We start from the raw sequence: 10,832 nt of genomic DNA on the forward strand, positions 1-10,832 counted from the left end.
AGAGGGCACTGCAGTGGGAGACTTGTAGGTTACCTGTACAGGTGTGCCTGGCCTAGTATAAAAGGCAGGCCGCCATGTATGATCTTCACTCAGGAGTTATATTAAATGGACTTAGGTCACTACAGTTCAGGTGCAATACATTGCCTCGTGGAGTCATTATCAGAGCATCTAAAGACATAACAATTGGCGACGAGATTACGGACTATCACGCGAAAATGGCTACCCTTGGTACGTTGCAGCAGTTCGCCGATGGTGACAATTGGGATGCCTTTGTGGAGAGGCACGACCATTCCTTCACAACAAACGACCTGGCAGACGATAATTTGGACACACTGGCTGCTCACCAGTTGTGGGCCCACCGTCTATGGCCTCGTCAGGGACTTGCTGGCACCAGCGAAGACAACGACCAAGACATACGAGGTGCTCGTAACTCTGATCCAAGAACAACTCAAGCCCAAGGTGAGCATCCTCACAGCCAGACACCGGTTTTATACCCACCGACGGCCCGAAGGCCAGGAAATCGCAAAACATGCTGCAGACCTCAGGAGGCTGATGGCAACGTATGATTTCGGCGGACACCTCACCGAAGCGCTGTGGGATATCTTTGTCATCGGAATCGGCCACGAGGGCCTTCTTCACAGGCTACTGTCGGCGGATACCACAGTCACACTGCAGAAGGCCATCTCCGTGAGCCAGGCATTCATGACCTCGACCTGCGGCTTTAGGCAGATGACTCATCCTCAGGACTCAAACCCGGCAAGTACCAGCACAGCACCCGAGGCACAGAGCGCTCAGCACGACTGCGTGGAGATGATCCAGCTGAGACAACCCAAACGCACCTTCATGGCTCCAGTGGCAGGACTCCGGAGGAAGAAAACCGGATCCAAAGGCGACTTCCCAGCATCGGTGGCAGAACCTGGGAAGAAGAGGATCACAGCAGTCGGCATCGTGGATGGAAGAAAGATGGCGCCCAAACCACGAGGTGAATCGCTGAAGAAAAAGATAGCGGCAGCCAGACCACGAGGTGCAGCGCTGATGGAGCAACACGTGGTACCAAGCGAAGAAGAGGATTGGGGTAAAGATAGCAAGGCTCCCATAAAGGAGGCCAGCAAACCACCACACTTAAAGGGACAGTCTACAGTCTCAATCAATGTAATAGTAACTGTGAATTCAATGTAAAGCTTGTAATTGATGATCAGAGTTTTATACGTGTAATAAGCAAAGAAAAGTCATGTGATTGCGATCGGAGCTACAGTTTATCTACAATAAGTAATGAAACGCTGTGCGATGTAGGATTTCAACAGTATTCAGATAATGTAGCGGGCAAACACCCATCGGGAGCACACAAGTTCAGCGGGCTAACCAATGCTGTTGCCTGTGTCCCTGGGACCAGAGTGATGCACCACGGAGTGTGGCCAAAAGCGGCTAATATAGACAAGCTGCAGAGCACGCGATCTCAGGAGGGCAATGGCACCGGTATCGATACCCTGCCCCTGATCGGCTCCACCTCTCAGGCACCCGATGGCACCAACCGCCACGAGCCTGAAAGAGCAAACTGTGCTAAGGCGCAGTCCCCAGACCCTATCGCCTCCAAGGCTACACCTGCAATGGTTCTCCCAAATGGGACCGGGACCAGCCAGCATCCCAAACCAAGTAACGCCCAGGCAAGCGAATCATAGAAACATAGAAAGTAGGTGCAGGAGTAGGCTAGTCAGCCCTTCAAGCCTGCACCACCATTCAATATGATCATGGCTGAACATGCAACTTCAGTACCCCATTCCTGCTTTCTCTCCATACCCCTTGATCCCTTTAGCCGTAAGGGCCACTACTAACTCCATTTTGAATATATCTAACAAACTGGCCTCAACAACTTTCTGTGGTAGAGAACTCCACAGGTTCACAATTCTCTGAGTGAAGAAGTTTCTCCTCATCTCAGTCCTAAATTGCTTACCCTTTATCCTTAGACGGTAACCCCTGGTTCTGCACTTCCCCAACATCGGGAACATTCTTCCTGCATTTAACCTGTCCAATCCCGTCAGAATTTTATATGTTTCTATGAGATCACCTCTCATTCTGCTAAATTCCAGTGAATATAAGCCTAGTCGATCCAGTGTTTCTTCATATATCAGTCCTGCCATCCCAGGAATCAGTCTGGTGAACCTTCGCTGCACTTCCTGAATAGCAAGAATGACCTTCCTCAGATTAGGAGACCAAAACTGAACACAATATTCCAGATGTGGCCTCACCAAGGCCCTGTACAACTGCAGTAAGACCTCCATGTTCCAATACTCAAATCCTCTTGCTATGAAGGCCAACATGCCATTTGCCTTCTTCACCGCCTGCTGTACCTGCATGCCAACTTTCAATGACTGATGTACCACGACACCCAGGTCTCATTGCACCTCCCCTTTTCCTAATCTGTCACCATTCAGATAATATTCTGCCTTCCTGTTTTTGCCACCAAAGTGGATAACCTCACATTTATCTACATTATACTGCATTTGCCAAACATTTTCCTACTCATCTAACCTGTCCAAGTCACCCTGCAGCCTCTTAGCATCCTCCTCACAGCTCACACTGCCACCCAGCTTTGTGTCATCTGCAAACTTGGAGATATTACATTCAATTCCTTCGTCTAAATCATTAATGTATATTGTAAAGAGCTGGGGTCCCAGCACTGAACCTTGCGGTACCTCACTAGTCACTGCCTGCCATTCTGAAAAGGACTCGTTTATTCCTACTCTTTGCTTCCTGTCTGCCAACCAGTTCTCTATTCACGTCAATACATAACCCCCAGTACCATGTGCTTTAATTTTGCACACTAATCTCTTATGTGGGACCTTATCAAAAGCCTTTTGAAAGTCCAAATACACCACATCCACTGGTTCTCCCTTGTCCACTCTACTAGTTACATCCACAAAAAATTTTAGAAGGTTTGTCAAGCATGATTTCCATGCTGACTTGAACCGATCCTGTCACTGCTTTCCAAATGTGCTGCTATTACATCTTTAATAATTGATTCCAACATTTTACCCACTACCGATGTAAGGCTAACCAGTCTATAATTCCCTGTTTTCTCTCTGCCTCCTTTTTTAAAAAGTGGGGTTACGTTAGCTACCCTCCAGTCCATAGGAACTGATCCAGAGTCGAGAGAATGTTGGAAAATGACCACCAATGCATCCACTATTTCTCGGTCAGCAGTTCCCTGCGCACTGCTAGATGACTGCCCCTCAGGGAGCAGCAACGACCCGGGGCAGAAGGAAAGAACAGGGAGATCACAGGCATCTGTGAACTTGCCCTATGCTAGGAGCAACAGCATAGGCCCAGAGAGCAGGCAACTTGAGCCACCCGGGCCCCCACTGCCAGCACTGGGCACTGCGCCACCACCAGACTACCTGGACACCATCCAGCAGTTCTGGTACTAGCTTGTCCTCACGCACCGGTGCTGACACCAGTACTGAGTCCAACTATGTATCAAGAATGTATCTCACCAGTCAAGTGTACTTGCCTCACAACTGTACCACAAATGTAATGATGTAAATGCAAATTAATTTTTTTCTGGACTTGAATGTATATGAATGTAACTAGCCACCAGCATAATCTATATGTGGGGCGGGGGTGGAGAGAATGGAATGGTCATGGACTCACAAACAGAAACCACCAGCACCTCTACTGCCAACGAAACACCACCTACTCACCCAAGATGGAAACGACCCTCCAAGCGCCAATCAGATAGAGCTAAGCCCAGAGCACAGTCGATGTATGAAGGCGATTTGCAACAAGGACTTAGGCGAGAGTGATGTCATGTATCTAGACATGTGTACTGCTTGTACTATTACATATGATGTGCCACCGGAGGGCACTACTATGGGAAACTTGTACACCAGCTGTAAGGTCACTAAGGTGTGCCACCAGAGGGCACTTCAGTGGGAGACTTGTAGGTTACCTGTACAGGTGTGCCTGGCCTAGTATAAAAGGCAGGCCACCATGTGTGATCTTCACTCAGGAGTTATATTAAATGGACGAAGGTCACTACAGTTCAAGTGCAATACATTGCCTCATGGAGTCATTATCAGAGCATCCAAAGACATAATTTACAGCAAAAGAAAATGCTGTAGTCTTACATTTGCTCAGGTGCTTTGCTATGGGAATGTTTTGCTGACCAGTTTTCCGAGATGATGGAGTGATGGCTTTCACATTCCTACAGTCTGGAGGAGATGTTCCATGGACATTGTTTTGTAGCCAGAAATTACACGGTTTGATAATGTTTATAAGTCTATCATAATAAATAGTTTGGTAGTTACAGAAAATTCAGCCAAACACTGACTGCCGGACAGACTAACGTTTCACCAGATGTGAGCATGAGGATATTTATATTCCAAGGGATACCCCACTCAATGGATGGCCCAGCCCACTGAGTTCCCTATCTCAGGCAGCTTTCAGTGAACCTAATCCCCGATTGATCCCAAACTATCTCCCAGTGTAATTCTTTGTGCCGTAGCGAGCTTGAAATTTGTTGCTATATCTCTATTCTTGTTTCCTCCATGCCCGTCCCTAATCCTGAAATTAGTTTTTCATAAATAAGTAAAATTATATCATGATTCCCTTTTGTTATTCAGTATCCTAAAATCCGTTAACAACATAAATGCACATTTTCTTAAACAGGTTTCCGATGAGAACTGGTGATGAGGACAATAGTGAACCCCATGGCTGAATAACCTCCTGTTTAAGTCACTCCCTGCTTCTTTACTGGGAGGCAAAGATACTGAGAATTCAACTGAGCCATTGTCACAAACTAAGAATTCTGGGAGACAAAAGATCCTCGATTGCATTTATTGTATAAACACAAAATCATCTGAGGCAGAGCTCCAGGTAGGCCCCTCCCACCTGTGATGTCACTCAGTCAGGACATGCCAGAAGTCTCTGGAATTGTGCCGCAATGTCATTGGGTGAAGTCATTCTTTCCTGCTCACCTGACATGAACCCAGCAATCTTCATTGTGGAAGTGTGTGGATTGCTGGGAGTGCAATATATAAGGCGGGTGTTCTGAGTTCTGCAGCAGATCAGAGACTGAAGACTTGGAGTCGACAGGATTCGGGTTTGAGAGAAGTGATACTTAGAACAAACAGCCATGGTGCTGAGCTTTCAGGTGTCCCAGTCTTCACATGTGAGCCAGCAGCCTGCAGTCACTCTGAGGCTGCTCCCACACAGTATCTTTGAACAGCTCGAACACAACAGGCCGAAAGCAGTGGTGGAAGCAAGGAAGACCATGTATTGGCTTCATGAGCTGCTGGCAAAAGGATTGTCGGAGCTAAGATCAAAATATCAGGACAATGGTACTGATGTCATAGAAACATAGAAACATAGAAAATAGGTGCAGGAGTAGGCCATTCAGCCCTTCGAGCCTGCACCGCCATTCAATGAGTTCATGGCTGAACATGCAACTTCAGTACCCCATTTCTGCTTTCTCGCCATACCCCTTGATCCCCCGAGTAGTAAGGACTACATCTAACTCCTTTTTTGAATATATTTAGTGAATTGGCCTCAACAACTTTCTGTGGTAGAGAATTCCACAGGTTCACCACTCTCTGGGTGAAGAAGTTTCTCCTCATCTCGGTCCTAAATGGCTTACCCCTTATCCTTAGACTGTGACCCCTGGTTCTGGACTTCCCCAACATTGGGAACATTCTTCCTGCATCTAACCTGTCTATACCCATCAGAATTTTAAACGTTTCTATGAGATCCCCTCTCATTCTTCTGAACTCCAGTGAATACAAGCCCAGTTGATCCAGTCTTTCTTGATATGTCAATCCCGCCATCCCGGGAATCAGTCTGGTGAACCTTCGCTGCACTCCCTCAATAGCAAGACTGTCCTTCCTCAAGTTAGGAGACCAAAACTGTACACAATACTCCAGGTGTGGCCTCACCAAGGCCCTGTACAACTGTAGTAACACCTCCCTGCCCCTGTACTCAAATCCCCTCGCTATGAAGGCCAACATGCCATTTGCTTTCTTAACCGCCTGCTGTACCTGCATGCCAACCTTCAATGACTGATGTACCATGACACCCAGGTCTCGTTGCACCTCCCCTTTTCCTAATCTGTCACCATTCAGATAATAGTCTGTCTCTCTGTTTTTACCACCAAAGTGGATAACCTCACATTTATCCACATTATACTTCATCTACCATACATTTGCCCACTCACCTAACCTAGCCAAGTCACTCTGCAGCCTAATAGCATCCTCCTCGCAGCTCACACTGCCACCCAACTTAGTATCATCCGCAAATTTGGAGATACATTTAATCCCCTCGTCTAAATCATTTGTAAACAGCTGGGGCCCCAGCACAGAACCTTCCGGTACCCCACTAGTCACTGCCTGCCATTCTGAATAGTACCCATTTACTCCTACTCTTTGCTTCCTGTCTGCCAACCAGTTCTCAATCCACGTCAACACGCTACCCTCAATCCCATGTGCTTTAACTTTGCACATTAATCTCTTGTGTGGGACCTTGTCGAAAGCCTTCTGAAAGTCCAAATACACCACATCAGCTGGTTCTCCCTTGTCCACTCTACTGGAAACATCCTCAAAAAATTCCACAAGATTTGTCAAGCATGATTTCCCTTTCACAAATCCATGCTGACTTGGACCTATCATGTCACCTCTTTCCAAATGCGCTGCTATGACATCCTTAATAATTGATTCCATCATTTTACCCACTACTGATGTCAGGCTGACCGGTCTATAATTCCCTGTTTTCTCTCCCTCCTTTTTTAAAAAGTGGGGTTACATTGGCTACCCTCCATTCCATAGGAACTAATCCAGAGTCAATGGAATGTTGGAAAATGACTGTCAATGCATCCGCTATTTCCAAGGTCAACTCCTTAAGTACTCTGGGATGCAGTCCATCAGGCCCTGGGGATTTATCGTCCTTCAATCCAAACAATTTCGCAACACAATTTCCCGACTAATAAGGATTGCTTTCAGTTCCTCCTTATGAAGACGGTCAATGAAGACGGTAAAAGCCAATCAGAGGGCAAGGATGGAGATGGCTTTTCTCTGTCCCTGGATGTTCAGCGGCTCTCCCCAGAAGAACTGAAAGTGAAAGTACTTGGAAGAAAAGTGCTGGTGACAGGAAAACACGAGAAGAAAAGTGATGATGGGAGCGGCTCTTACAGCTACAAATATGAAGAGTTCAGGAGAGAATTTCAGCTGCCAGAAGATGTCAATGCTCAAGCTCTTAACTGCTGTTTGTCACAGGACGGTCGGTTAAAGGTTCAAGCCCCACGCCTGGCACTGCCAGCTGTGAATGGACGAACCGTCCCCATCAACATCACCTCTGATACAACAACCGCTCCCCGGCTAAACCCAGGCAAAGAGGCACAGAAACAGGACGGTGGAAAGGATGAGGGGAACAAGGAAGAGGCGGAAGGAAAAAAGGACATTTAAGACTCATTTACATTAATATTTTCTCATATATAAGAAACAATATATGCAGAAATTAGTTTAAGACAATGATATGAAGTCACAATGCTAAACATTAATTCTTGTTTTTATCTTGTATTTCTGAAATTGTTCACTATGCCATTATTCACATTAGACGGTATTATAATTATATATGTGTATTGAGCCAATAAATATTTTGGAACAGTGATGTCCATGATTCACCTTGTTAACTTGTTAAATAGATAATATTACACAATTCAAAAACTAGCCACTTACTTCCTTTCACTCTCAGTAAAGGCACTCATTTGAATTTGGCTTAACTTAGAAACAGAAACAGGATTCAAAAAGTTAGTATGCAGATAGAGCAAGTAATCAGGAAGGCAAATGGAATGTTGGTCTTTATTGCAAGGGGGATAGAGTATAAAAGCAGAGAAGTCCTGCTACAACTGTACAGGGTATTGGTGAGACCACACCTGGAGTACTGCGTACAGTTTTGGTCTCCGTATTTAAGGAAGGATATACTTGCATTGGAGGCTGTTCAGGGAAGGTTCAGTCGGTTGATTCCGGGGATGAGGGGGTTGACTTTTGAAGCTAGGTTGAGTAGGTTGGGCTTATACTCATTGCAGTTTAGAAGAATGAGAGATGATCTTCTCGAAACATATCAGATAATGATGGGGCCCGACAAGGTGGATACAGAGAGGGTATTTCCACTCATAGGGGAAACTAATACTAGGGACATAGTCTCAGAATAAAGGGCCGCTCATTTCAAACTGAGATGAGAAGGAATTTCTTCTCAGAGGGTTGTAAATCTATGGAATTCTCTGCCCAGAGAGGTGTTGAGGCTGTGTCATTGAATATATTTGAGGCTGAGATAGACAGATTTTTGAGTGATAAGGGAATAAAGGGTTATGGGGAGCGGGCAGGGAATTGGAGCTGAGTCCATGATCAGATCAGCCATGATCTTATTAAATGGCAGAGCAGGCTCAAGGGGCCAGATGGCCTACTCCTGCTTCTATTTCTCATGTTCTTATATGTAAAGATCTGCCTCAGACTGAACTCAGTCCGGTAAAACGTGTGAAAACATTGTACAGACCCACTGCACCAATAGCTGAGTACATCTCTGTGCCCAGAGACATTCCCTGCAGCCTCACAATGACCAGCAATAACAGCCCATCTTCCAACACAGGCACCAGACGGCCCACCATTCATTTAGTGCATGGTCGTAACCCTTTCATTGGCGTTATCTGCTCAATATAAATAACTGGGAGGAAAAGCAAAGTTACTTGCTGTGTAAGCATGTTTCTTAAAGTTTAAGTTAAATAGTATTACCAATCCTTCACCCTTCAGCCCTCTATCTTTAAGTATCAATGAGATCATAAAACCATGCAATAGTACAGCACAGAAGGACATTTGGCCCATCGTGTCTGTGCTGTCTCTTTTGAAGAGTAATCTAGTTAGTCCCTTTCTTGCTCTTTCCCCATATCCCTGCTGTTGTATATGGAGAAAGAGTCAAACTGAACACTGTGAGCTCAAAGTAAAGTGTTACCTTCGTCTTTTACTGCAGGTCTCCAGAGTACCTCTCCAACCTGTGAAGCCTCCTTCAATACCTGTGCTCCCAAGGGATTATGGGATCCCTTGGGACTCCAGGAGATGAGCCCTCTGGTGGCTGTACAGAGTAGATGCAAGTTTACCTATATAACACCTGCAATTTTACCTCCTTCAAACATTTATCCCATTCACTTTTGAAGGCTACGACTGAATCTCTCTCCATCAGCCTATCAGGCAGTGCGACCCAAATCCTAACCAGGCGTCGAGTTAAAACGGTTTTTCCTCACGTTGCCTCTTGTTCTTTTGATAATTTCCTTAAATCTGTGCCCTCTCCTGATCGACCCTGTGTAATAATTCTCGCAGTGTCAGTCAGCGGTGAGATTGCTTCGGTAAATTTACTGTGTTACAGCATCGGACAAACTGCTCGTGTTTAGGCTGCTGCAGGACAGCTGGAAACATCAGTAACCGTATCACAGCTCCCAGAGTACACATGAGCAATGCCACAGGAGGTCAAGAAGTAAAGTATTAAATGGTGTACAATCTGTAAACTCAGAATATGAACTTAAGTCAACCCTGGAATATATTTAATTGTTACACTAGCCAAACACAGCAAGGAATAAAGATTCATGTTGCAGTCCATAGGAGACGGGTTTGTGTATGGATACAGTCAAGGAACCATTTACCAAGTTATGGTGTTGGGAGTGGGGTTACCAACTCTCCTTGAAGGCATTCCTGGAGATTTGATCATGTCACATTCTGATCACATGACATCTGAGCATGTGATGCCGGATCATGTGTCATCTGATCACATGATCCAATGTCTATCCCATTCACTTTGAAATGTAGTTTTAGTCACTACCTCAATAGCCACATGTGGTGAAGGATCCCACGGTCCAATAGCCGTCAGTTGAAGAAGCTCCCTCCTCCCTTCCACCTTGTTTCTTTCAGTGTGAACTTTTGGTTTCCGTTCCTAAATTCCCCATTTGCCTACCAGTGTAATCAACCTTTCACTATTTACCTACAGTGAAGTCTCCAGGTTTCACGCAGCCCTTTATTGGCTGCTGCTCTCTCAATACCGCTCGCACTCATCACCTTGCTGCTGTTGCTCCCGCTCTGCGGCAAATGCTGGTCCCCACCTGCCATGTATAATGGGGAACAAAGAAATGGCAGACCAATTGAACAAATACTTAGGTTCTGTTTTCACGAAGGAAGACACAAATAACCTTCTGGAAGCACTAGGGGACCGAGGGTCTAGTGAGAAGCAGGAACAGAAGGATATCCTTATTATGCGGGAAATTGTGTTCGGGAAATTGATGGGATTGAAGGCCAATAAATCCCCGGGGGCCTGATAGTCTGCATCCCACAGTACATAAGGAAGTGGCCCTAGAAATAGTGGATGCATTGGTGATCCTTTTCTAACAGTCTATTGACTCTGGATCAGTTCCTATGGACTGGAGGGTAGCTAATGTAACACCACTTTTTAAAAAAGGAGGGTGAGAGAAAACGAGTAATTATAGACCGGTTAGCCTGACATCAGTAGTGGGGAAAATGTTGGAATCAGTTATTAAAGATGAAATAACAGCACATTTGGAAAGCAGTGACAGGATCGGTCCAAGTCAACATGGATTTATGAAAGGGAAATCAGCTTGACAAATCATCTGGAATTTTTTGAGGATGTAACTAGTAGAGTGGACAAGGGAGAACCAGTGGATGTGGTGTATTTGGATTTTCAGAAGGCTTTTGACAAGGTCCCACACAAGGGATTGGTGTGCAAAATTAAAGCACATGGTATTGGGGTAATGTACTGACGTGGATAGAGAACTGGTTGGCAGACAGGGA

At 45.6% G+C, this 10,832-nt stretch overlaps 1 protein-coding gene across 1 annotated transcript; it reads left to right on the forward strand.

Annotated features, from left to right (window-relative positions):
• The first annotated feature begins 5,131 nt into the window (after positions 1-5,131).
• LOC139234038 (heat shock protein 30C-like) lies at positions 5,132-7,454 on the forward strand. Its single transcript, XM_070864894.1, has 2 exons — positions 5,132-5,344; positions 7,002-7,454. The coding sequence occupies exons 1-2, from the start codon at positions 5,132-5,134 to the stop codon at positions 7,446-7,448; spliced, it is 660 nt and encodes a 219-aa protein (XP_070720995.1). The 3' UTR covers positions 7,449-7,454.
• The last annotated feature ends 3,378 nt before the right edge of the window (positions 7,455-10,832 follow it).

The sequence above is a fragment of the Pristiophorus japonicus genome, chromosome 21 (genome assembly GCF_044704955.1).
Source record: "Pristiophorus japonicus isolate sPriJap1 chromosome 21, sPriJap1.hap1, whole genome shotgun sequence".
Classification (NCBI taxonomy): Eukaryota; Metazoa; Chordata; class Chondrichthyes; family Pristiophoridae; genus Pristiophorus; species Pristiophorus japonicus.

Coding starts and splice junctions, on each gene's coding strand:
- LOC139234038 (XM_070864894.1), top strand. CDS start 5,132: ATGGTGCTGAGCTTTCAGGTGTCCCAGTCTTCACATGTGAGCCAGCAG. Junction 5,345..7,001: donor ATCAGGACAATGGTACTGAT/GTCATAGAAACA, acceptor CTCCTTATGAAG/ACGGTCAATGAAGACGGTAA.